The following is a 26921-nucleotide window of genomic DNA, read 5'->3' as shown; positions in this document are numbered from 1 at the left end:
TAGCATTCTGTGAAAAGTATTGTTTCTTCCACGATACAGAGAAAGCATACTGTTCATAGAGAAGAAAAGGAGAGGGTGCAGAATGTAGTGTTACAGTCGTAGCTAGGGTTCAGAGAAAGATCAGCTTAATGCAAGGTAGGTCCATTTAAAAATCTGATGGCAGCAAGGACGAAGCTTTCTCAAGTTGGTTGGTAACGTGACCTCAGACTTCTGTATCTTTTTCCCTACTGAAGAAAGTGGAAGAGAGAATGTCTGGGGTGCGTGGGGTCCTTAATTATGCTGGCTGCTTTGCCAAGGCAGCGGGAAGTGTAAACAGAGTCAATAGTTGGGAGGCTGGTTTGCATGATGGATTGGACTACAGTCACGACCTTTTGCAATTTCTTGCGCTCTTGGACAGAGCAGGAGCCATACCAAACTGTGATACAATCAGAAAGAATGCTTTCTATGGTGCATCTGTAAAAGTTGGTGAGAATTGTAGCTAAGGTGCCAAATTTCCTAAGTCTTCTGAGAAAGTACAGGCATTGGTGTGTTTTCTTAACTATAGTGTCGGCATGGGAAGACCAGGACAGGTTATTGGTGATCTGGACACCTAAAAACTCTCGACTCTTCATATATTCTGGCGGATTGTGGCTTTGCGTTGCTCCAGAAAAGATGAATGAACTTTCAAGATTGTGTAAGAAAAAGAAATTCCCAGGGGAAGTAAAAAGTAAAACTGAGTTTATAGCAAAAGTCTTGAGAAGCAGTAACATTAAGGTTGTGGTACTTGCCTTATTTAGATACTATAAAGTTTGTTTTTTGGTTTAAAAGTGTGAATTCTATGGAGTAGTGTTTGTCATTTAATCACTGGATGTTCAGATTTCTTAAAATGCTGACAGTCCCTAACAGGATCAGAACAATTGGAAGTATTTTGCCGTTGGAACAACAGCAGAAGTGAAAGAGATTTCAACACTAGGGCTGGGTTTGGAAATCCCTTGCTGATTGAGAATGAGAGAGCACAAATTTAAAGTAATTGGCAAAAAAAGCAAAAGCAACATTTGGAAAAACTTGTTTCACGTACAAGTGGTTGGGGGTCTGCCTGAGAGTCTGGCAGAGGCCGGTTCAGTTGATGCAGTCAGTAGGGAATTAGACTGTTAACAGAAAAGGCAGAATGTGTAGGGTTACAGGGAGGAAGTTTGTGAATGACATTGTGTCATTCAGGAGGCCAATGCACACACTGTGGGCTGAATGGCCTCTTTCTGCACTCAAACCATTTACTGGTTAACTTCCTTTTCCTCTGCCTATCAGTGAGCAATTATTAAAAGCTGCTGTCCTGTAAGCAGTTTCATAGTGAGTTACTGAGGAGATATTAAAGTGTGGTTACAAACAGAAACTGCTCAGCATGTCAGAAGGCACTGTGGAGAGAAATACTAAGCATTTCTTGTTGATCTTTTCTCAGAATAATGTCCCTGCTTGCCTGCTCCAGCTGAATATTAAAAACTCCATGGCACCATTCAGAGAAGACCAGGGAAATTCTCATTGTCCAGACCACTGTCCATTCAACCCCACACCACAAAAAGAACAAAGAACTGTACAGCACAGAAACAGGCCCTTCGGATCAACCAAGCCTGTGCTGACACATGATGCCTTTCTAAACTAAAGGCCTTTTGCCTCTACACAGTTCATATTCCTCTATTCCCTGCCTATTTATGTATCTATCAAGATGCCTCTTAAATGGTTCTATTGTATCTGCTTCTACTGTCTCCTCTGGCAGCTCATTCCAGGCACTTACCACCCTCTGCGTAAAAAAACTTGCCTTTCATGTCTTCTTTAAACTTTTCCTTTTTACCTTAAACCTGTGTCCTCCGGTAATTAACATTTCTGCCCTGGGAAAAAGACTCCCACTGTCCATTCTATCCATACCTCTCATAATTTTGTAAATTTCTATCGGGTTGTCCCTCAGCCTCTGACATTCAAGTGAAAACAGATTTTTTTTCAAAAAAAATAAACTTTATTCATAACATTTGTAAAAGTACATAACACTGCAATTAAGACATGAAATGCAACTTCTTTTAACCCTGAGGCTCCTCCCTACAATTCCAATGTGTATTTACAACATTTCAGATGAAATACATAGCCCACAAGATTTTACAGGGGCCCCAGCCTTTCAGTGTATTAGGGCAAGGGCCTTACACAGGTGGCATTCCAGTTGCCCTCAGGCACTGTGCCACTGGAGATCCCGGCTTCTGACTTCACCACTTCCTCATCCTGGCCTGTGACAGCGTCTGTGAAAAGAAAAACGATTCAGGGACATTCACAACTCTTCTTCCGGAGGAGCTCCTTGATCTCTCGTGGTGGCTGCCCCAAGCTTGAGAGCGTCCCTCATCACAGAGCCCTTGAAATGTGTCAGTTGTCGACAGCTCTTTTCACCGGAATACCAACTTGGTGAAAGATGGTTTTTGGAAATTGAGAGCAAATGAACTGGTCAGTTATTTCCCTGGCATTTGCTGAACCTTGCTATGAGCCGTTTAGTGACATGGTAACAGCCTTCTTTACCCTGGGAATATGCTGTAGTATCCAAGTCTTCCTGCGATCACCAGGCTTCAGATCTGTTCCCAGGCCAGTGTGAAATACTGTCTTCCTGTGCAGTGAGTTGGCTTGCTGAAAAACACAACAGGCCCCATCTGGTAACATCCATCAATAGAGTGGAAAGTGACTTTGCGGACTAGGGGGAGGGGGATCTGTGAGGACACTCCAATAACAATACTTCTGGGTAGTTAACACACAACACACACACATATACAGGGCAGGGAAGTGGAATATTCTGAACAGATGTGCTTCCTCAGAGACTTTCCTTCCTTTTGAATTGAAATCTTAAGTTGCGGTAATACTCGGAGATATTTATATCAATACTGTCTATAACAGTATAAGCATTATTTAACTTGTTCAAACTTTAGCAAGAAAAACTCTATATTTGTATTGGAGTGTGAATTTAAATGATGCAAAGGCCTTCTAACGGAGGCAGACCGAGGGCCCGGGAACTGCAGAATACCCTCGACCTGCGTAACTGTGTGCCAATCTGAGAAATAACGGCACTCAGTAATTATTGAGGCATGTATATAGTCTTAAGTATTGAAATGTTGTGACTGTAATTTGTATAGAACTGTAAAAATGTTTTAATTCTGCATTGTTTGCAATTCAAAGACATGTAGATTTGCAATGGTTTATTTGAGATTTTTATGAATAAAGTATATTTTTGGAAAAAAAAGTGCAGCTGTCAGACACTCACAGTCTATTCTATCAAAGGCCAATTGGTTTAACTCTGGAGAGAACACAAACCAGACAGCCAGCAGTGAATCAGTCGTCAACTAAACATCCTGTCATACTTCCTTCTTCAACAATGTGGAAGAATGGGAAGGTGAAGCAGATGTTTAATGGATGATCCGTGCTCTGTTGTTCACCTCTCCCAAAGTTAAATTGCAGCCCCCCGCCCCCAGCACTGCGTTCAATCAGCAGCAAGGCTGCAGCCAGATACGGCTGGGGCTTTTGCCCAGAATGCTCACAGTTACCCTGTACACTGAATCCCCTCCTCTGGAAGAAGAGTTGTGAATGTCCCTGAAACATTTTTCTTTTCACAGACACTGTCACAGGCCAGGGTGAGGAAGTGGTGAAGTCAGAAGCCGGGATCTCCGGTGGCACAGTGTCTGAGGGGCAGATTCCTGCTGTGGCAGTGGGTGGCAGTGCCAGCTGTGACAGCCAGTGCTCCACACTGGTCGGCAAAGCTGGTGAAGAGACAAATGGAATGCCTGCAATCTGGGACAAGAACAAGCAAAATCAAGGTAACTAACTGCTGTGAAAGCTTGTTTCAGCTAAAACACATCCATCATGTCTCAATCAGTAAGTGAACAGCCTGTCTGATCAGAACCCCCTCTTCTGACTTAATTATCTACTCCCCACTAACATCATGGCAGCAGTGTGTACTGTCTGTAGCACGCTGCAGCAACTTGCCATGGCAAGTCGTTTGTGCCTATATATGGGCTGTTTGTGAACCCAACTCTTCACTCACCTGATGAAGGGGCAGCGCTCCGAAAGCTCGTGCCACCAAATAAACTGTTGTGTGACTTCTTACTGTGCCCACCCCAGTCCAACACCGCATCATCCTTCCAAACTCACAGCTTCCATCACTTAGAAAGACAAAGGCAGCAAGTTCATGGGAACAACCCCACTTCTGAATCACACACCATCCTGATTTGCTATTTCTTCATCATCAAAATCCTGGGACTCCCATCTTAATCCCACATCCCAAAAATGAATTAAATAAAAGGTGTTGTGGTTCTGAGTTGCACAGTTCAGGCGGGTCACAGGTTTGATCATAAGTATATTCTGAGTTAGCTAATCTTATGATGTAGAGATGCTGGCGTTGGACTGGGGTAAACACAGTAAGAAGTCTCACAACACCAGTTAAAGTCCAACCAGTTTATTTGATAGTAATCCCACAAGCTTTTGGAAACGGTGTTCCTTCGTCAGGTGTGTGGAAGGTTCTGATCAGAGAAGGGCGTATAAAGTCACACACAGGTTACAGAATACTGATTAGAATGCAAGTCTTTACAGCTAACCTGCTATTCAAGTCTTAAAGATGCAGACAGTGTGAGTGGAGATAGCTGGTTGGACTTAAACCTGGTGTTGTGAGACTTCTTACTTAGCTAATCTCAGCCAGGGAGTGAGTAGCAGTACTTGTTTAAATTCAGTCCTGGGATATAGGCACAGCAGTTATTGCCCATCCCTGGGAGCATTAAGAGTCAACCACATTGCTGTGGCTCTGGAGTCACATGTCAGCCAGACCAGGTAAGGATGGCAGATTTCCTTCCCGTAAGGACATTACTGAACTAGATGGGTTTTTACGAACATCAACAATGATTTTATGGTAATCATCAGACCTTGAATTCCAGATTTTTCATTGAATTCAAATCCCACCATCTGTCGTGCTGGAATTCGAACCCAGGTCCCTGGAGCATTACCCTGGGTCTCTGGAGTACTAGCCCAGCAACAATGCCATTGCACCACCACCTCCCCTTAACCAGTCACTGCACTAGGATTCCCAATCCTGATTGCTATCCATTAACTCCTACTCCACACAAGAAGGATTGGCTTAGCTGCTGATGTTTTTCTACATTCAAATAGCCCTGAGACATTCACTGTCTAGGCCTACACGGGAAGAATGGTGAGTAACTGAGGTACAGGAGGGTGACAGGGATCTGTGGAGAGGTTGTGTGGAGGGGAGGGTCCTCAAACCTTAGCTCCCAGAATTTTGCTTCTGCAGATCCCAAGTTCCTGACATCAGTGTAAAGGAAGTTTCCCAAGGGGTAGGCTAGGATTGGAATCCCATCCATCACCTCAAATTCCTGAGAAGAGCACAGGCAGTGGTGGACGTAAAATTAAAAAGTAGCCACAAGAATTACTTGAATTTTATAACACAGGTGAGAGAGCTATCCCACTTATTCACATTTCCTTGCTTTTCTCCATATCCTTTTAATTTTTACATTTTCACACATTTATCCATTTGTGGGCGGCGCGGTAGCACAGTGGTTAGCACTGCTCCCTCACAGTGTCAGGGGACCCAGGTTCAATTCCCAGCTTGGGTCACTGTCTGCAGAGTTTGCACGTTCTCCCTGTGTCTGTGCAAGTTTGCTCCAGGTGCTGTGGTTTCCTCCCACAGTCTGAAAAATGTGCTGGTTCGGTACACTGCCCATGTTAAATTCTCCCTCACTGTACCCAAACAGGCACCAGAGTGTGGCAACTAGGAGAATTTCACAGTAACTTCATTGCAGTGTGAATGTAAGCCTACTTGTGACTAATAACTAAACTTTTTTTTTCTGTTTTAAAAGCTATAGCAATTTCTGCCTTCGCTGCTGTTTCTGGTTGAATTCCACCTTCTAACAACCCATCCGTCAATAGAAATTCTCATCTCTCTCTTTCTTCTTTAGCAGAGTTTTAAATTTAAACTCCTCACCAGCTGACTGACCAGTGGGAATAGCTTGTCCCAGTTCGTTCAACTTGAACACCTCCATCAGATTTCCCCTGAACTAAAACATATTCCTGCCATAAACCAAGACAAACTGCCTTTGTACCTGCAGTAGATGCAAGTGATGGTTCAATGGACTGGAAATGCACATTGTGCACATTTTATCTCCATTAATAACTACCATTTTTCAAGGGGTGGGTATAAATTAATGCAAAGTAGTTTGGGGGATTATAAAAGTGAATTTTTTAAAATCCATTTCCTACTCTGAAATTTGAGATCTTTTTCCAGGTTGATGGGTCTGTAAAAACTAATTCTATCCTGGTCTTGATGGTATAAACCCCCCTCCCACTGCCTCAGAACCCTCTGCTCTTCATTGCTGCTAATTTGGTCCCAAGGTCACATTAGAAAACCTGTAGCAGAATGAAAGATCAAGACTGCCACCACAAGGCACGTAGGGGTACTGCAGGATTTAGCAACATGCACAATTTACAAATCTCAGTTTTTTGTTCGTTAAAATCATAGAATCCCTACAATGCAGAAGGAGGCTATTCGGCCCATCAGGTCTGCACCAACTATTACCCTGGCTCACCTGTAACTTCACTAACCTTATGGGCAATTTAGCACGGACAATCAACATAATCTGCACATCTGTTGATTGCGGGAGGAAACCAGAGCACCTGGAGGAAACCCATGCAGACACAGGGAGAATGTGCAGACTCCACACAAATGTCATGGCAGACAGATATCATGGTGGTTGCTACAGAGGAGCAGTTCTATTTTGATCTTGAGATTAATCATAGAATCCCTACAGTGCAGAAGGTGATCATTTGACCCATCAAATCTGCACCTACAACAATCCCACCCAGGCCCTATTCCCATAACCCCATATATTTACCCTGGCTAGTCCCCCTGACACTAAGGGGCAATTTAGCCTGGCCAGTGCACCTAACCAGCACATCTTTGGAGCGTCAGAAGAAACTGGAGCACCCAGAGGGAACCCACGCGGACACAGGGAAAATGTGCAAACTCCACACAAACGGTGACCCAAGCCAGGAATTGAACACAGGTCCCTGGCGCTGTGAAGCAGCAGTGCTGACCATTGTACCACCATGCCGCCAAATAATCCCATCAATGGCTTTAGCAGAGGCAGTATGAATGGTAGTGATGCCACCGGGACTGGACCTCTCAGGGCAGCAGTTCAGTAAGTGGGCGATGGACTGACCTGGGTGGCCACAGTCACAGTGAAGTGTAACTCTTTTTCTAAATGCAACAGGCTGCTGCATTGTCCTGAGCATATCCTCAAGTAGTGGAGGGCTGTCTGGATTGTCCATGGAAGGTTGCATCTCAGTACTTCACCGTTTGGGTCAGTTACCAGGTTCACCAGTGAGCAGGAGATGTGTTATTGAGAGGCAGGGCTGTTGCCTGTTAATCGAGGGAGTGTGTTCCTGTAGACACTCTAGGATTTCAGACATGTGCATGGAGGTCCCATGTCAGTGGGAGAACTTTTTTTTAAGCTGTCAGCTAACGAGATGGTGGCATAGTGGTATTGTTGCTGGACTAGTAATCTGGAGACCCAGCGTCAGACCCACTGGGACCCAGGTTCAAATCCCAACATGGCAAATGGTGATATTTGAACTCAGTAAAAAAATCTGGAATTAAAAGTCCAATGATGACTATGAAACCATTGTCAATTGTCATAAAAACCCATCTAATGCCCACTAGGGAGGGAAATCTGCCATTCTTACCTGGTCTTGCTTACACGTGACTCAATGTGGTTGACTCTTAATGCTCCCAGGGATGGGTAATAAATGCTGGCCCAGCCAGCGATGCCCACATTCTATGAACAAATAAAAAAAATATTTATTTTGGTCCAATTCAGCCATAATGCTGTTAAAAGCATTTTATGCTTTTATGCTGTGGTCGGTGCAGATTCGATGGGCCACATGGCCTCTTTCTGCACTGTAGGGTTTCTATGATTAAAAAGTTCTCATCAGTAGCACGCTGTGGAGGGATAGTAAAGATAGTCGGATATTTCACTGCACCAACCCTCCCATCATGATGTGAAGATGCTGGCATTGGACTGGGGTAAACACAGTAAGAAGTCTCACAACACCAGGTTAAAGTCCAACCAGTTTATTTGATAGTAAACCCACAAGCTTTCGGAAAGCTGTTCCTTCGTCAGATGTGTGGAAGGTTCTGATCAGAGAAGGGCATATAAAGGCACACAGTTTACAGAATACTGAATAGAATGCGAGTCTTTACAGCTAACCTGCTTTTCAAGTCTTAAAGATGCAGACAATTGTCAGTGCTCCACTCACATTGTCTGCATCTTTAAGACTTGAAGCAGGTTAGCTGTAAAGACTCGTATTCTAATCAGTATTCTGTAAACTGTGTGCCTTTATATGCACTTCTCTGATCAGAACCTTCCACACCTGATAAAGGAACAGTGTTTCCGAAAGCTTGTGGGTTTACTATCAAATAAACTGGTTGGACTTTAACCTGGTGTTGTGAGACTTCTTACCAATCCTCCTGTGGCAGTGCAATGGGGTAGAATTCTTGTCCACCCCTCACCATCGTTTATAAGGAGCACTTAATGTAGAGAAAGGTCCTTCAAATTGGCACACATTCAAAAATAGATACCAAGATTATTAGGTGTAACTAAAAACCTGTTCAAAGTATTGGTTTTAAGGAGAAGAAAAGGTAGCGAGGCAAAGAGGCTCAGGGTGAAACTCGAGATCTTACAGGTTAAAGGTACATCCCTCAATAATGGGGTACAGGAGGTAGGTGAATTCACTAGAGTTATAGGAATGTAGCGATCACCACGGATTGCAGGGCTGGAGGACGTTGCAGACGCAGGAAGCAGCAGAGCTTGTAAGGATTCAAAAGCAGATGTTGAACATTTTAAAACTAAGGCTTTGCTAAAGTAGGAGGAGGCCACCATTAGTGAGGACTGAGGGGAAGGGTGGACATGATGGGGCAAATTAACATTTTAGATGATCTGAATTTTATGGAAGGTGGGAGGCCAGCCAGGAAAGCTTTGAGTACTCGAGTTTGGAAGTAACTAAAGTGTGGACGAGAATCATAATCTTTGTCCTCATTTACAGACCCATCAATGGCCATAGATCACTTCAGTCCTCCATCCCTGGAGCCCATTCTGTGTGTTGCATCTTCTAATGCAAGTTCCAGTACCATCATGCTTACAATCTAAAGATCTTTCTTAAATCTCTTTGCCTTCATAATTGTCTCCTTTATAAAGCAAACACTAAACCCATTTCTTCCACCGCATCTCCAGTTATCAACCATCTCCTCCCGCCGCCCCTTTCCAATCACTACACCCATGAAACTCTTGAGGATAGTAAATTAGAGAGGGTGGAGAGCTTTCAAGTTTTAGGCATCCACATCACCAAGAACCTGTCCTCACCAACACTATAGTTAGAAAGTCCACCAACACCTCCGCTTTCTCAGGAGGCTAAGGAAATTTGGCATGTCCACTACATAACTCTTAATTTTTACAGATGCACCATAGAAAGCATCCTTTCCAGCTGTATCACAGTTTGATACGGCTCCTACTCTGATCAAGACTGCAAGGAACGACAAAGGGTTGTGAACATAGTCCAGTCTATCACACAAATCAGCCTCCCATCCATTGACTCCAACACTTCCTGCTGCTGCGGGAATGCAGCCAGCATAATTAAGGACCTCATGGACCCTGGACATTCTCACTTCCACCTTCTTCCGTCAGGCAAGATACAAAAGACCAAAGACACGTCCCAAGAACAGCTACTTCCCTGCTATCATGACTTTTGAATGGATCTACCTTGCATTAAGTTGATCTTTTTCCACACCCTACCTGTAACTGCAACACTATACCCTGCACCCTCTCCTTTCCTTCTGCCCTATATGCTCTATGAAGGGTATGCTTTGTCTATATAGTATGTCAGAAACAAAACTTTTCATTGTATCCCAATACAGGTAATAATCAATCAAATCAAAACTAGAAAATATACCATCAGCCAGTGCTGATGGTATATTTCCATAGCTTTTTAATCTTCAGTTTCTAACATTTGTAAGTTTTAGATCATTTCCTTGATAACATGTAAATGTAAGATGACTCCTAAGAGTTAAAAAAAAGCCCTTGTTTTTAATAAGACTCTAAGACCAGGCTTGTTTTCAGCAGAAAAAGTGAAACAGATGCCAGAGGGAATAACGTCAGGGGACATTGCTCAGGAGACTGCAGGGGGTCAGAGAGACGACAAGATTGCACCAAAGAGGGAACAGGAAGTAAACCAAGGAACGTCAGAACATCCCAGTGACTGGGAAAGGTGCAGCATGCAACTATCCATGGAACAAACTGAGAGGTAGAGAGACAAAACAAACTAATACCCTATGGTTAGCTTCATGGCTATCTAATAATTCCATTAACAAGAATTTTCTTTTAAAAGTTCTTAGCATTTGACTGTTAACAGTAGACATTAGAAATCCTGACAGTGCAAATAGAATGTCACTAACAGATGGTGGCCAAGGTGCTATCTGCTAGTCACTCCTGAATCTCAGTGATTCAATATTGATGTGCAGTACTGCTCAGAAAATAATCTCATGTAGTCCAATCTGTCTTGGGAATTCAGCTTCTTTGCAAATTTGGCATGATTGAGAACCAATTAACCTTGCCAATGTACAAGTAGTTTTGTTACCTGTTCTCATTATCCCTGTTGTAGCTCCCCCCCACCCTGCACATCACCTTATCAAAGGCCTGTTTGATTCCCAAGATTCACTTCTCTTTTATATTAAAAACTATTTTCTGCAATTAATTTAGTTCCAAGAGAAGCTTCACTTGTTGGAGGCGGGATCCTTTTGTGCTGAAAGTGAGATGTGAAGTGTAGGAAACAGGACATCTTGTACCCAGTACGGTACAGTATCAGCGTTCTTCACTGCCAATTCTATGGGTCGGAGCAGAGTAAAATCTCCCATCTGTTCTGTCCCAGCAATCTGCATTAACCTGAGTGCCCAACATTGTACAAGTATGTATTTTCCACTTTCCAAATCAGCATCTGTGTGGTATCTCTGACAAGTCCACACTTTGTCAAACTGAGTGGTTTGGCAAACCACTCAAGAGTGGTTTTCCTAAAATCATTCCACTTAAAGCTCATCATACTCGGCAGTTTTCAACCCATCAATGTGGCTGAATTTAATTACAATTACACAATTAATTTTAATAGGACCATCCCAATCAAGATTGTTCAGAACTATTAACATTCAGTGTTAAGTAAAAACAGTGCTTTCCTTTAAGAGCTCACTCGACACTGGATAGTGCTCTAGAGGAGATGTTGGAATTGCAAGATCAGCCAAAGGAAAAAGTAACCAAGACGTGGACAAGTGGAAACAATGCAGATGGAGGAGAGGCATTAAGGTTAGAGCAGCTTCATTCATTAATGAGACATACAAATTTCTCATTACACCCCCCCCATCATTTCCAGGGTGGGGGGGTTTGGTTCTCAGTATGAACAATATCAGTGAGGTTACAATAATTGTCATCTTGAGTGTTAGTGAATTGACAGCCCAATTTGCATGCCTATTTTTTAAATTAATGGAGAAAAGTACAAACCAGGACACACTTGGACTCTAGCCTTTATCATCCCAGGGATGGAGGATCACACTTGGGCTGATTCCACACGAGGCTAAAATCCAATCAATCATTCTAACCTCTGGAACAGAAGTGGTTTCACTGGAAGTTCATAATCATACTTTCATTCAGGTCTAGAAGGTCCTTTTGGTGCAGTAATATTGCAACAGTTAACAGTACAATTGCATTGTGTATCAAGCTTGAGCACCCTTGGGGTTGAAAGGCCTGATGACTGAAAGCTGTGCTACTGATAGGTGGTGGGATGGATGGGCATTAGACAGGAGTCAAAAGAGCAGTGTGCATGACAGAACGTAGCAATGGAAAAGATTGCAGATAGAATGTAGAGATTTAAGAGGTAACATGGAGGAAATAGCTGCAAAACCACTTAATGACAGCAATTCTTAACCCGGTTTCTTTCTTGATGATCTGGATTAATAATGTATATATCAGCATTTGGATTTTTTAGTTTCAATCCATGTCCCTGTACATTGGATGTTTATAAAATTGTGACTGACAGTGTTTCACAGAAAGAAGAATGCAATGGGAAACAAACCAATATTCCAACTGTACAGGGAAAATCGATGGAAGCCTCAGACAGCGGAATGTCAGGAACCAGTGCTTCCATCGCTCTTGCAAGTAAGAACTCAATAGAATTGGAAGACTCAGTTGTGACCACAATTATCTTTTAAGAATTAAGCAATTGAAGAAAGATCAGATTTTTAAAATAAATTTAAAAAGAAAATATTGGCAACCAAAGATAGGGATAGCCATAATGACAATAAAACAAGAATATAAATCCATTTCACAGCAGGGTAGTTAAAGCATTTTAAAAAGTTCATTGTTGGTAGTTAATCAGCAACTAGTATAAATCAAGCATGATAAATACTTGGAATGCCAGCACATTGTGGCCATGTTACTGGACTAGTAATCCAGGGACCTGGACTAATTAGCCGGAGGCAAGTTCAAATCCTACAAAAGCTGATTTAAAAATGGTGACCTAGAAAATCTGTTTGATCGCCAAGTTCCTTTAGGGAAGGAAATCTACTACCTCATCCTCCAGTCTGACCTACATGTGACTTACACCCACAGCAATGTGGACTCTGCCCTCTGAAAAGGCCTAGCAAGCCACTCAGTTAAAGATAACAAAATGCTGGCCTTATGTCTAGAGAATGATTTTAAAAGTGCAGAATTTACCATTATTAATAAGTGACCTAATTCTCATTCTTCCTAAGTAAAAAGGCTTGAGTGCTAAACTAGCATTTAATAACGTCACTTCCAGAATATTACACTTTTATAATCTTCAAGACTACATAGTGTGGAATTGAATGCTTGATAAACTTACCCTGCTCAGTGTGAAGGTGGGTCATTGATAAAATTCAGTTGAGGTTGTTGCACCGGCAGCCATGTGCAATTTGAATTGTGCACAAGCCCGAAGCTTAATTTGTCAACTGCTATTTATTTCCCTGTATCTTCAGGTAGCCTTAGTGAGGAGAGTTCCAACAGAAACCAGATCCAGAGAGCAAACTGGAACCAGCCTCACAGGTATGGCTTGCTGCCAAAAAGCAACAAGTTGTTTCAAGGTATGGGGTGTGATGCCTCTATCTTCAGTCTTTATCTTCATGGCTTCCATTAGCAGGTGAAGTGTCTACACATGTCAAAATGCAAATCTGTCACCCAGTTGAACATCTTCAACTTACTTATTGCAAAACTTTCCATCACAGCAAAGAGTTCTTATATCCAGAGTGTAACTGCTGTTTTTTGTAGGTTTAAACGATCTGCAGGTACAGTAGTTATTACCAAACATAGCATTGAAGACAGGGAATGTTACCCTGTGTAAATCGCAATAGAATTGCAGTCATACCTACAGCAACACAAACAATAAAATAGCCATACCTCATATCCTTTTTAATTTTATTAAGGAAAACATCTACCGCAAAAGTATTATGATAAACAATTATTAGTACACTGGAAATTAAATAAAAGTACAAATGAGCAGATGGAGCCAGGGAAAAGAGTTAACATAAGAGTACATTAAATCTGGACATTATCAAACACACCAGTTTCACAGTGATTCCATAAGGGGAACAAGTACCAAGCACTACATCACTGGGACTTAGTTTAATGCAATATTCCACTTGTGATTTCTTTTGTCAGAGTCATCATCTTGGAATAAACCAGCAATTGATGTTAAATTCTACAAGCAAAGGAATTGCTGCTCAAGAAAATATATGGCTATGGATTCTGTATTGCCCAAATCCTTTTGTAAAACGTTTTTCAATTATTACACAAATATAATAAATGTAATACGATTGCATTTAAACATGCTGCTTGCATGGTCCAGATCATGAATGGCAAAAGTTTGTTAAACTTGATCAGAAATCAGCACATTCAATGTGGAATGTAGATAACTATGTCATGTGCAGTGTGGCTTCATCAATTTGCAGGTGAAGCTGATGTAACAGGACTTTGAGTAACAGGGATTAGATCAGATAGATACAGAAAACTTCTCTCTCACGGAGAATAAAGTTAGGAATGAAAATGGGAAGTACTCTTTCCTTTCCTCATCCACTGCCCAATCATACCCCGGAATGAACCTACATTCCCTCCATTAGTGGTAGTATCCTAGATGTCTCTCTGAACAATACACAAAATGAAGTCGCAGCCTGCAGAAGCTACTCAAGAAACTATTGATGAGAATGGACAGAAGAATGGAGAGAACACAAGGACACAAAAGTTTAATAGACAATTAAATAATGATGAGAAAAATAAGGATAAAGTGAAATATGGATTTCACTGGAATCTGGCAACTGATTCCATCAAGGAAATGCTGAACTCTACATAACACCATCCCATCTGTTTGTCAGGTATAAGATGGGGAATGATCTCTAACTGAATTGTGGCTGTATATCAAATCCCATCACTATATCTCTCACCACTACTCTTCCCCCACTTCACTACAAGCTAAAAACAAACATGGTTGAAAATTGGGTCAACAATACAGGAAGAACTTTTCCATTACCACTGATCTGTAATTCATTCAACCTGGGACAGCCAAACACATTTAATTCCCCAGTGCAGCCATCCCTAACCAAGGGAAAAAACCCATTACAACCTCATTTCACTTTATTCAACATCAAAAATTGACAAGTCTAACTCACCACAAAATATCCTTTCTTCAAAATGCTCATTATCTTATTCATTTGTCCATGCAATTATCCCAAAATCAGTACAGTCCAAAGAATATGCTCGCCACAGAAGCAGAAAAGTAAAACTTAGCAAATCTTGTGCTCATTTTCTCTGTGGATTTCAGGAAAATTAGATTTAAGAAGCTTCAATTCAGGTTCCACATTTGCTTCAGTTTCTTCAGCTCCGTCCAGACCAGGCAAAAAAACAATGGAAGCAGAAATTAGAATGGGAATCTATGAATTAGAAAATGAGAAATCCAAAATATACAATCTCCCCACACACCAAAATTCCCAAACCAAATGGCGATTGGATGAGGAGGACCATTGTTGCATCTACTAATGGGATTTTAACATCTGAAGAAAGTTACTCCCAATGGCAATGGTAGAAACTTTCTGAAAGGGTTTTGTAAGCACTATGAAGCTGAGAGCTGCTCAAAGGGAAACAGTTTCCATGGCCTGTGTAAAAGCACTTTCTGCAGCATGGTCCAGATCCAACATGTCTGAGTTTGGGTAGAGTGGACAAACCCACATTCCACCACTTTGCACTGCAACTCATTTGACGGAGAGCAACATCATCCATCTTCATCAACTGTTTACACTCCCATAAATTCAGATTCCAGGGTCCAACAACACTGAAAAGCCTGGCACATGATTTTGCTGCTGAATTATCCAGTCTCAACAGTTGAGCCCTGCACACTAGGAAGACCAGCTCCTTACGCCCAGTAGGGAGGTCATTCATCTGTAAACAGCATTCTATACCTTGATGCTTGACTTCTGATAGTAAAGCATCTCACAGCTGCAGTTTCTGGATCGCTTCCTCCCTATTTTTAATTTACTGGTCCAAAGATTCTTGGAAGTTGCACCTTAATGCATGGAAAGGCTTCCAAACCAGACAGAATTACAGGAAAGGGAGTTTCTCCCCTCTTGAATTTACACAGGGTCCAAGTGGGAGAGTTTTCTCTGCTAGAAGATGCACTCTAGAGTTAGGACGTTGCAGAGAGCCGAACTCGGCCCTTTTTGTCCAGTTGAAGGATTTCAAGAGCTTTCAATGTTTTCAGCTTGGATTCGGTTGCTTTCATGTTCAACTTGTTCATCTGCATCACACTCAGTGCAGAACTGAAGGAAACAAAAAGAAATTTATAACAGCAAAGGCAAGTAGTCAATTAAAGTTTTGACTTCATAGTTTTCCCTTAAATCCTTGAAGGCATTAAATAACAAAAAAGACAGACAAGAAGCTGCATGCCTACCTAATTATTGTAACTCAGGCAGAAGGTAAATACTTCCAATCTAACCACAGGAATGTTATATATAGAAATCATGAATAGATTGATCTCCTTGAGCCCTCAAATGCTTTTGGTTAGAGAGGAATAACAATTTTCATCTGCACAATATAGGCTATTTCCTCCCAAGGATATCAGATTAAACTCAGTGACAGTACAAGTTTGGAAAAAATCTCTAGTTCTGGATTTTATTCTTGCTATCAAATTCTTGCACAGTGCAGAGGAGGTTTACTAGGCTGATACCGGAGTTGAGGGGGTTGAGCTATGAGGAGAGGCTGAATAAACTAGGCTTGTACTCGTTAGAGTTTAGAAGAATGAGGGGAGATCTCATTGAGACGTATAAGATGATGAATGGGATGGATAGGATAGAGGTGGAGAGACTCTTCCCGCTCAAAAAAGACAGTAGGACTAGGGGGCACAGCCTCAAGATAAAAGGGGGGGGGGGGGGCAGTTTAGAACAGAGTTGAGGAGGAACTTCTTCACTCAAAGCGTGGTGAATCTCTGGAATTCTCTGCCCGTTGAAGTGGTGGAGGCTGCCTTGCTAAATATTTTTAAGACGCGGGTTGATGGGTTTTTGATAAGAGAGGGGATTAAGGGTTATGGGGAGAGGGCGGGAAAGTGGAACTGAGCCACGACAGATCAGCCATGATCTTATTGAATGGTGGGGCAGGCTCGAAGGGCTAGATGGCCTACTCCTGCTCCTATTTCTTATGTTCTTAAGAGTCTACTAAAAGTAACAAAAGGCATCAATGTGTGAACTCAATGGTGAACTCCATTCCTCACTCCAGTTGGCAGGTTGGAGGTATCGAAAACACACAATACTAACAGTAGAAATATCTATAGACTGATAGTGCTTTTACGAATGAATATGAAACTGCAACCCCCCCAGCCCCCAATCCAAATTACCAAGCTCTCTGCTGAGAATGCTTTGTTGGAAGGAATGAAGCAGTGCAGCAGAAACCTGGCTGCTAGTCAAATACACCCTGGCACCAACAGCATAATAGCTGCAGACAGTTTCAGATTAGTGTACCCTGACTGGAGGATAACACGATGACAAATCATATTAAGTGACTGAATTAAGAATAAAGTTTAGATGTTTGTTTTTCCCTAGACCACTAAATCAAATTGGCGCTGTAAACTGTACTTGTTCATTGAAAAGATTCAAGAATTAATTCATTACTGTCAGTTTAACAGGTTTGATTAGAGCAAAATCAAAAATGAAAACAGGCAGCTATTACAAACTTTTATCTTAAGAAAGCAACTAATCCAACCAAGCACCAGTCATAAGCTGACTAAAACTCCCAAAAAAAACTAAAAAGACTAAAACAAGTTATGGTATAGACATCAGGAGAAATACAATCTCAACTACTGGGATAAAAATCAGCAATAGCCAATGTCAGATGGAGATAGAATAATTAGAAGCAACCTATTAAAAATACCAACATTACAGATTGCTAATTTTATTGCCTTAGCAGTTTCTATATCTCTTAATTCAGAGACACCTGAACACCTGTTTAATCCAGCTGCAAATATAGTTAACTCGGAGCATCCGCACCCCTCACAGGAACATACTTCAAGGATACAATCCTTCCAGTGCACTATTCTGAAAGTTCTAACCACGAGATTACAAATTTCAGCCAAGTTCATTCAATGCATCCTCACCTATTTTTGTTCTTTATGAAGTGGTCAAAGAGCTGCTGATAAAATGTGTTCAAGTCGGCAAGTTTCACAGTCAACCTCACACTTTTCGGTACCGACAGGAACATCTTCTCAGTAATCGGTTCAAACTCAGCTGAAATACAAGTGACTTGGTTCACATTTTATTAAACACAGCAGCTGACTGGACATTCCTGAAGCACCAGAGGAATTTACAGCCACTGAGATTGAGGTCAAATTGTCAGTGGTATACTGTACAAACGTTTGATGCATTTGTCGAATATTCCATGATTTGTTGAATAATACAGCCTTTCAAACAAACACAAGGTATAAGCTTTTAGTCGCTAATTTGTAGACTTTTGAAAATTTTAAGCCAGGTGTTTCCCTGCAAGGGGGAGGTGAGGGGAAAGAGACATCAGATCACATTCCCAAACCGCCCACCAAGAATGGAGAAATGTGAACAGGACAGGGAGAAATACACAGTGTTTTATAATTCCAAAGCCTTTCTAATATGGAGCAGCAAGAGTTGAATGCTGGGGCAGAATGTCAAAAATCAGCATTTAACTCTACTCCAAATTTACAGTGACAGGTTAATCAGAAAGTAAAGCATTAAAAGGCTGGTTGCAAAGCGAGTCAGAACACAGAAGTCACATGGAGGAACTGAGTTACATAATGCCACTCAGATTTCAAACAAAGTCCACAGGTCTGTACCTGGCCATGCTCTTATCTCAGCCAAGCCAGGCAGGTAACTGAGGAAGAGAATCTCATTTCACTCAACCAAGTATAACTCAGGACACTGGGGAAAAGGAAGGGCGACTTGTTCTATGTGGAGCAAAGAATACATTTTACAGTGCAAATAGCTTAAGCCAGAAGCATCAACATGGGTTGGGAACACTCAGAACCAGAAGGTTTGACTTGAGCACAGGAGTTTCTGCAGTGTGACAGTCAGATTGCTGCATTCGTGTATTAAGTTTGTTGGGGGCTGGGAGGGGGGTGCAAACCTGCCTGTTCCTGTTGTCCATGACATTATTCAAAAGCTCTCCGACTATCCTGCCCAACATCCACCCTTCAATCAATAATAACAGCTCATTCAGTTGCTGTGAGGGAGAATTTACTATAGGGCGACACAGTCGCACAGTGTTTAATATTGCTGCTTCACAGCTCCAGTGACCTAGGTTCAATTCCCGGGTTGGGTCACTGTCTGTGCGGAGTTTGCACGTTGTCCCCACGTCTGCATGGGTTTCCTCTGCGTGCTCCCACAGCCAAATATGTGCGAGTTAGATGGATTGGCCACACTAAATTGCCCCTTAGTGTCCCAGGATGTGTAGGTTAGAGGGATTAGTGGGGTAAGTCTGTGGGGTTATGGGGATAGGACCTGGGTGGGATTGTGGGCGGTATAGACTCAATTGGCTGAATGGCCTCCTTCTACACTGTAGGGATTCTATGATATGAAAACCAGCCATTAAATGTGGTTACATAAAGTGTTTGGAATGACTCAAATGAAGTATGATGGGCACTGCATATACTGGAGATTTCTTTTACAAAATCCACAAAAGATATTCCAAGTGTGCCAAGCTTCAGTGAACTAAATTGTTTGATTTACTATTTCACATCTGAGCAATTGTGAATTTTGATACATTTATTAAGGAACATCAGGCAGCAACTTATTCTAAATTCCAGCGTTAAGGCGATAAATAAAAATAGAAAGATGACCAACAAAATTCTTCTTTCTCCACCTTGATTTTTTTTATTCATGGCTTTTGCTCCAAGTTATTTTTTGCATGGAGAGGTGCCAAGAATGTCTAATACCCTTAGCCAACACTCTCCCTTGGCACTCAGGCTAGTCACATTCCATTCGTGTAGTACTCATTAACTGCATAACTGGAGGAGATAAATCAAGGTTTGGCTCCCCGGATTCTGGGAATGACTGAGCCACATTGATCTGGTTTGATCTCCGGTCACTGCTGAATTTGTGGATCTCAGAAGTCCAAGCATTTCGAGATTGGTGACAGGGACACAGAGCAGAGAAGGCCACCTCAGCACTCTGGCTCCCTAATTGCTGCTCACTGGCCACTATTGGAAGTTAGGGGAAAATAATGGGCTCAGTTGTGAGCTTTTCATAAACGCACAGATCGGAAACTGTTCAACTCGCACATTCATAATCCATCTGTGCACCTACCTTCTTCCTGCTGTGGTACTGGAGGCTCTCCACAAGGCTCCTATCAAAAAACAAATAAGTGAAAGGATCAATCGACTCATCATAACACACCTACCGGAGTCAGAGCTTTCAGAATGGTGGACATACCACAGGCAACTTCCCATAAGTTAGTTGAGTGACAATGCCCCAAGAAAACTTGCACCCACTCAGCCATTCATTTTCCCTTTTTAAAATTAGCATATTGCATTTTAGTGCTGTAGTGGAGAAATATTTTATTTAGCTAACTTTCCCCACTGCCCCGTTTTCAACTGTTTCTCAATTAAACATTAATGTGATATCAGCAAATATTGGATGCAAGTCAATGGTCTGGAAAGAGTTATATACCAGTTCTCTTCATCTCTCCTTTGAAAGAATGGAAGAATGAGAGAGGAGGCATATAGCCTCACTCAGGAATACTCATATGACAGGAACTGATCAGTGGTTCTGAACGTTAAGAGCACAATATCCAACGTCAGTCTGAGCCAATTACAGGTAGAGTGTTAATTACCAAGTGCCTAATCTCAGCCACACCATATTGGGAGCAGAGAACAAGGTGGTGAGCTGAAAAAAAATGTTGAAGTGAACTGCAATCAAAACACTTGCAATAACAGTATCATTTGAATGGTCTTATTTAAAGATTAATTTTAAAATTAATGATGGATGATAAAATCCATCTTCAATTCTATTGATACAAAACATCAGTTGACTCTAAGTGAGAGAAGTGAATGCAATTAAGAATGGCCTTACACAATTTACCTTACTGGGTCCTGCTTCAGTCAGAGTTTCAGATTTCGTAATCTTCTGCATTGCCCACTGCTCATCCTCAGTCAGTGGAGAAGACTGGAGAAAACAATTAAAATAATTAATGAAGTAGAATCATTCAGTGCACGAGAGTTGTTCCTGGTTTCACTCCAGGGCAAACTTGCAGCACAGAGCAAGGTAAACACATCAGCACTCTCAGAAAAAACTCACAAACCTGGGCCTTGCTTTCAGTTTGTCTTCCTCGAGCTAACACTTCAAATTGCTGACTAACATGCACATTTCCAACATGAGAAATATCTCAAGTCGTCCTTTCAGAACTAATGTGAAGAGACCTCTCAAAAACATTATGGGCTTCTGACACAGACCATTCAACTAAACTATCCCAGCATTTCTTTAAGATTGCAGCTTTCTGTCATTTATAACTTTTTGCATCCATTGTTCTCAAACTCACCAAAAGCAAATGAAACATTTCCCCCCCACTTTGCACTCAGGAATAATCCTAACCAGGAACTCAGACAGTGCTAAACTCTCAGTAACATTTGGAGTTGAGCTTCAGACAAGTTTTTGAAAGTGCTCAGTTCACCCAAGTCCCTCAGAAATTCTACTGACACAGCTAAAGCAAACTGCAACGTGGTTGGTTGGAGATCCAATCGTGTGCAGAATTATAAATTCCCTTCACAGTCAACCCAAGCCAATCTCTGCATACCTTCTAAAAAGGTGGTGTGGGCAACTGAAGTTTATATGGAAAGTGAGGGAAGGAAGGAGTGGGAGCCAGCCAAACAGAACAGTCCAATTTTCCACTTCCTGGCCCAGGACAAAGATACCAATTAAAAGGGTACCACCTGAACTGATTACAGCAACTAACTCAGCAAAGACTGGAACTTGGTCCAAGCCGGTTCCTTATTCGCTTCATAGAATAGACACTAAGCCAATTAAAAACACCACATACAAAAAATAAACCATGGCATTATTCAATAATACACTCCTCTTTCAGTGACATCATAGCAATGTTTAATAAAAGGAGCAAAGCCATTTTATAAATTTGCCCTCTAAGGATTAAGCTCGCCTCACAAGATGGTGATTGCAAAGATTTACCTCGAGATCGCTCTGCTCCTGCAGTTTCTGGACCAACTGCAACGTGGTAGCAAGTTGTGAACGGATGAAATCCACAGCTTCTTTTTGTTCACTGGCAATTTGATCTGCTTCCAGTGATAACTCACGATAACGGGACTTTATTACTCTCAGCTGCTCCAGCAGTTTTATTGGATTATCCTAAAGCACAGGCAGAAAATGGAGAGCTCTAATGTACAGAGACTGCAAGCCAAAGTGGTGTTGAATTAACCAATCCCATATATATACACACATAGACCTTAAAATTTAAGTTTATTTATTAGTGTCATAAGTAGGCTTACAATGACATCGCAATGAAGTTACTGTGAAAATCCTCTAGTCGCCACATTCCGGCACCTGTTCAGATACACAGAGGGAGAATTTAGCGTGGCCAACGCACATAACCAGCACATTTTTCGGACCTTGGGAAGGAACCAGAGCACCTGGAGGAAACCCACACAGACGCCGGGAGAATGTACAAACTCCACACAGACAGCAATCCAAGTTGAAAATTGAATCCATGTCCCTGGTGCTGAGGCAGCAGTGCCACCCCCTCTGCTGGTGGGTTAGACATGATTCAGTGTACAAAACAACAGGGAGAAAAATATCCAAGGTGATGCAAACTGATAAGATCAGGTAACTACGAAGGATTCATGCTCTAGAGTAGTTCCTGCTTCAGTAAAACCCAGTCAGATACGCAGCAACATTTGTCCCAACTGTGAGTCTCATCATTGCCATTCTTCACTACAGAAGATTATCACTGGATATTACATGGTTGAAAAGCAGCAAAACAAAGTGATCTGCCCTAGTCATTTGCTGACAAGTCAACAAACAGACTAGTTAAATCGGTTTTGAAAATGTATAAATTGCATAACTACCATGACTACTCAAAGACATTTTAGAATTAGCTTCTTGTCACAATGTACATTAGTATTCCGAAAGTAGGTTTTTAACTAAGTCTTCCATGTAAACTTTGCAATTCATTAAAAAATGTAAATGAAGTAACTGACATTCCTGTTTAAGAAATGGTAATAACCAATTTTTCATTCCAATGACAAGCCAGTCCTGATAATGTCCTGCAGAAATAAAAGTTAATCATAGCAACAAGATGGAAGTATAAATTAATCAAATCCAAGTTTTCCCCACAATCAATGTTCTGATAAAACATGTACCTGTGTCGGTGTGTTCTGAGGAAGGTTTTTCACTATTTCAAACTCTAGTTTGTGCTCGATATAATCCAGGTCAGATTCTGCCTTCTGAAACTAAATTGAAGGAAGTAAAGGGTTAAGCAGACTACTTTTTTTCTGTCAAAAGATTATATCACTGCTCAGTATCTCCACCATCACTCCCTCCAGGAATTCTAACACTGGGCCAGCAAGAGTTCACACCCACCAGTGCCAATCCTTGAACTCCAGGCCAATGACTATTATCAGAATTACAGAGAGGGGATGTTAAATCACAAGTTTTCAAATCATGTTACATTGTGCCCCTGAAGCTGACTATACTCAAGTTTAATGAGTGGGCATCAACTCCAATCATACAACTGCTTATTTCTTCAATCAATCCAGTCCAGTTTGTTTATAAAGCAAATCTGAATGACAAGGCCAGAGTAAACCATCAAATTCTAGAATGTCTGGAATTACAAAGAAGCACAAAACATCTGTAACAGGAATGAAGCTGTGGAGCAGTGGCGACGGAGCGAGTCTTTTAAACTGGACCCATCCTGGTGCAGCTCAGACATAGCTTACCCAACAGCCATTGCTGTTCTGTAGCCCAGTTTGCATTCACCTACCCTCGCTCTACTCTACCCTACAGTCCCTCCAACATCTATATCCCATCTTGCTCTACTCTCTATCCTACAGTCTCTCCAACATCTATATCCCATCTTGCTCTACTCTCTACCCTAATCTCTCCAGCATCTCTGTCTCCCTATCCATGTGCAGCAGTAGAAAAACCAGCATTTTAAAGAATTGTCGTCCTCATGAGAGCAGTGGTTCCCAAGCTGTTTTGAATAACCCTCTCTCAACTGAACTAGTAACTCACCTGAGCCCCACCCACCTCATTTAATACTGTACATTATATACTGTAAATGTGAAAGTGCATGCAAAGCATTTTAATACCCTTTTAAATAAACAGATTTGTTCATAGCAACAAGATGGAGGCATCAGTTTAAAAATTTAGAAACTCTTTTCTGAACAGGGCTAAACTCACGTGAGCATCACCATGTACCTGGCCTTCTTGCGGCTTTCAGCGCTCCTCCATGTGTGCTCCCCTGGAGATGATGCAGCCAGACAACTCTGCACTGCACACGTGATGACCACTCATTGACTCTTACGCACACCAGCAGATCTTTACTGACCCCCAGAAATCTATGGACCCCACTGCTCCAGGGAGGAGTGATTAGTGAAATCAGATGTTTAATTCCTGTGTCAGATGGTGGGGTGGGTGCTGGGGTGGCAGAGGTGCAGTGCTGTGGGGCAGGGGTGGGTGGCATGAGGTTATTGTATTCACATTATCAAATCAAAATGAACAAAAGTTTTAAAAATGTATTACTTCAGTACAAAACTTCAATTAATAACAAGTTAAACTGAAAAGTTGCAGAATTTGCTGAGATCATTAGCCAAAGCGCAGTTTAATCAGGAGTTAGTGGTAAAACATGTTGGTGCCTGCCAGCCACATATTTCTACTGCGTAAAAGTCTCAAAAGCCAAATTGCCTGGAGGGGATTCACAGAAGTGCAGATATTTGGTTAATCTGCCAGCTGTTACACAAGAGACAGGCTGAAATGCCCTTAGGAAAACTCACAAAACTCACTGTACGCTGAACACCTGGTTTTGGGCTTAAAACCACTCAGCGCCCCGATCCCAGGTGTGTAATTCCCAGGTGTGTAATTCTAAGTCGAACTGTGAATTGTACACTCCCTCGAGCACGGCAATAACAAGTACATTCCATTTTCACTGTATAAAATTTGTTACCGCAACACAAGAACCATGCTGAAATTCTGGAACACTCCTTTCCTTTCCTTCACGGGTCGGGGCTCAAGCACTATTTAGTCAGGATAAGAGGCCCTGCTCCTCCACTAAAGAGACCACTGCTGCAAATAGAGAAACTACTTCTATTTTTAAAACCGCTCACCACAGGACACCCAGATTGCACCACTGTCATAATGTTGGGAGCATGAGCCAATCCACACACTGCAAAAGCCACCAAACAAAGTGACCAGGGCTAGAATCAAAGTGATGCTGATTGATGGATAATTATTGGCAGAGAAGCAGGGATCACTTCCAAGCATATCTTTGAAATAACACCATAGGATCTTTTATATCACTCAACTGAGGCAGACAGAGTTTCAAAGGCAGCACAGTGACAATGTAGCAATTGTAAAGGAATCTCTAAATTTGTGCTCTAGAATGCCTCGAGTCCACAGCCTTCTGACTAAGGCAAGAGTGCAACCAATCAGACCACAGCTATCACTAGGATTAGATTCACATGGTCAACAGCTTGCCCATATTGACCAAACCTGTACATAAACGGGGGAAAAGAGACAAGATGGCAAATGTCACACCTTCAGAGAAAGGCTGTGTGTGCGCGCTCTCCAATTCTGTAATTTCTACCTGAAAGTCAAGTTGGTGGGGAAGTTACAATGTCTCCACTACCTCTTGCCAACATTAGCAGGAGAGACTAGGATCCAAAATGAGGAGCAATTTCTTAGAACTGAGAGGGGTCGAATCACAAAAAGATAGAAAAGTCTGAGATCATGTACCAACCAGCTCAAAAACAGCTTCTTCCCTGATGCTTTCAGACTTTTTTGAATAGACCTACCTCGCATTAAGTTGATCTTTTTCTACACCCTAGCAGTAATGTAACAATACATTCTGCACTCTCTCCTTTCCTTCTCTATGAACAGTACGCTTTGTCTGTATAGTGCGCAAAAAACAATACTTTTCACTAAATGCTAATAGATGTGACAATAATAAACCAAATCAAATCACTGGTGAGGATAGTAGAGTCATGTAAGAATTGCCCATTGCCTTTTCTAAAGCCCATTAATAGGTCAGTTGGGTTTTTAAGACAATGCAAAACAGCCACAATCAGATTTATTGCCACTATCTTTGTAATTCCAGACATTTCAACTGGAATTCCAAATTTCGCACTGCTACGTTTGGATTTAGAGGAGGAGGAATTTCTTCAGCCAGAGGGTGGTGAATCTGTGGAACTCATTGCCATAGAAGGCAATGGAAGCCAGGTCATTGAGTGTATTTAAAACAGAGATAGATTCGGCTCCTGATTGGTCAGGTGATCAAAGGATACAGGGAGAAGGTGGGAGAATAGGGTTCAGAAACTTATCAACCACAATTGAATGACAGAGCAGACTTGATGGGCTGAATGGCCTAATTCTACTCCTTTATCTTATGAACATTCATGGGGGGGGGGGGGGGCGGGGGGGAGAGAACTTGAACACCCGCGTGCCAAAATTGAGTTGCTGCTTGATAAAACCACAGGCGTATAATATTTTATTAGCATTTTCTCCTGCTTTCTTTCTTGCCTGCACCATTACCTTGCACTGATAGATGATTTATTTTAAGGAACATGGAGTTTTCCTTTATACTTAACATGAAGAAATTGTTCAAAAGGTACCAACCTCACTGAGAAGGGAATATTTCCCATTTTAAGACATTGTGTTAATATTAAATGTTTTATGGAAGAACTCGATTCAGAAGGCAATGAGACATTGCAGTGTTCACATCACCAACGGAAATTGCACTGTGTCAGATATTACCAGAAATTTTCTTCTATAATTTGAATTTATGAACAAAAAGCCAGTCGTGGAAAAAGAGGCACACACAGAGTAGCTCAAAATTAAAACTCCAGCCTGTTATGCATATGCTTGGGGCATTCCAATGAAGGAATCGAGAATGAAATTAAAACCATTCTCTCTTTAAGAGCTGAGATTTCTCCCTCCTCCAGACAGAAAAAGGAAAATACATTTGCAAACCATCTACCAGCAACATATGGGTCATGGGGTAATATAGGTTATTTCGGGCATAGTTTTGGATGTTCATAGCAGTAACCTTTGCTCTTGATAATGTTAGAGTGTGTGTGGAAATCACTGA

General features: G+C 41.7%; 2 protein-coding genes across 4 annotated transcripts in view; one reads left to right on the top strand and one right to left on the bottom strand.

Annotated features, from left to right (window-relative positions):
• tex14 (testis expressed 14, intercellular bridge forming factor) overlaps positions 1–13453 on the top strand; it is a 123701-nt gene extending 110248 nt beyond the window's left edge. Inside the window, exons 26-30 of the mRNA XM_080211048.1 lie at positions 3615–3815; positions 10176–10356; positions 11286–11405; positions 12136–12254; positions 13094–13453. Of these exons, the coding sequence (XP_080067174.1) occupies positions 3615–3815; positions 10176–10356; positions 11286–11405; positions 12136–12254; positions 13094–13251 (779 nt within the window). The 3' untranslated portion in view covers positions 13252–13453. The remainder of the gene's footprint in view (positions 1–3614; positions 3816–10175; positions 10357–11285; positions 11406–12135; positions 12255–13093) is intronic.
• Positions 13454–13512: 59 nt separating this feature from the next.
• Positions 13513–26921, bottom strand: part of ska2 (spindle and kinetochore associated complex subunit 2) — a 37225-nt gene continuing 23816 nt past the window's right edge. For 2 of the 3 annotated variants that reach the window (XM_080210375.1, XM_080210373.1), the window contains 6 exons: positions 22981–23070; positions 21794–21970; positions 20684–20776; positions 19919–19958; positions 17746–17875; positions 13513–15919 (listed from right to left, as the gene is read on the bottom strand). In XM_080210375.1, the coding sequence (XP_080066501.1) occupies positions 15787–15919; positions 17746–17875; positions 19919–19958; positions 20684–20776; positions 21794–21970; positions 22981–23070 (663 nt within the window). In that variant the 3' untranslated portion in view covers positions 13513–15786. The remainder of the gene's footprint in view (positions 15920–17745; positions 17876–19918; positions 19959–20683; positions 20777–21793; positions 21971–22980; positions 23071–26921) is intronic. The other variant, XM_080210374.1, reaches the window with a different exon arrangement.

The sequence above is a fragment of the Carcharhinus amblyrhynchos genome, chromosome 23 (genome assembly GCF_965287045.1).
Source record: "Carcharhinus amblyrhynchos chromosome 23, sCarAmb.v2.hapA, whole genome shotgun sequence".
Taxonomy (NCBI): Eukaryota; Metazoa; Chordata; class Chondrichthyes; order Carcharhiniformes; family Carcharhinidae; genus Carcharhinus; species Carcharhinus amblyrhynchos.
Note: the sequence above shows the minus strand (reverse complement) of the source record. Positions and strands in the feature narration are given on the sequence as shown.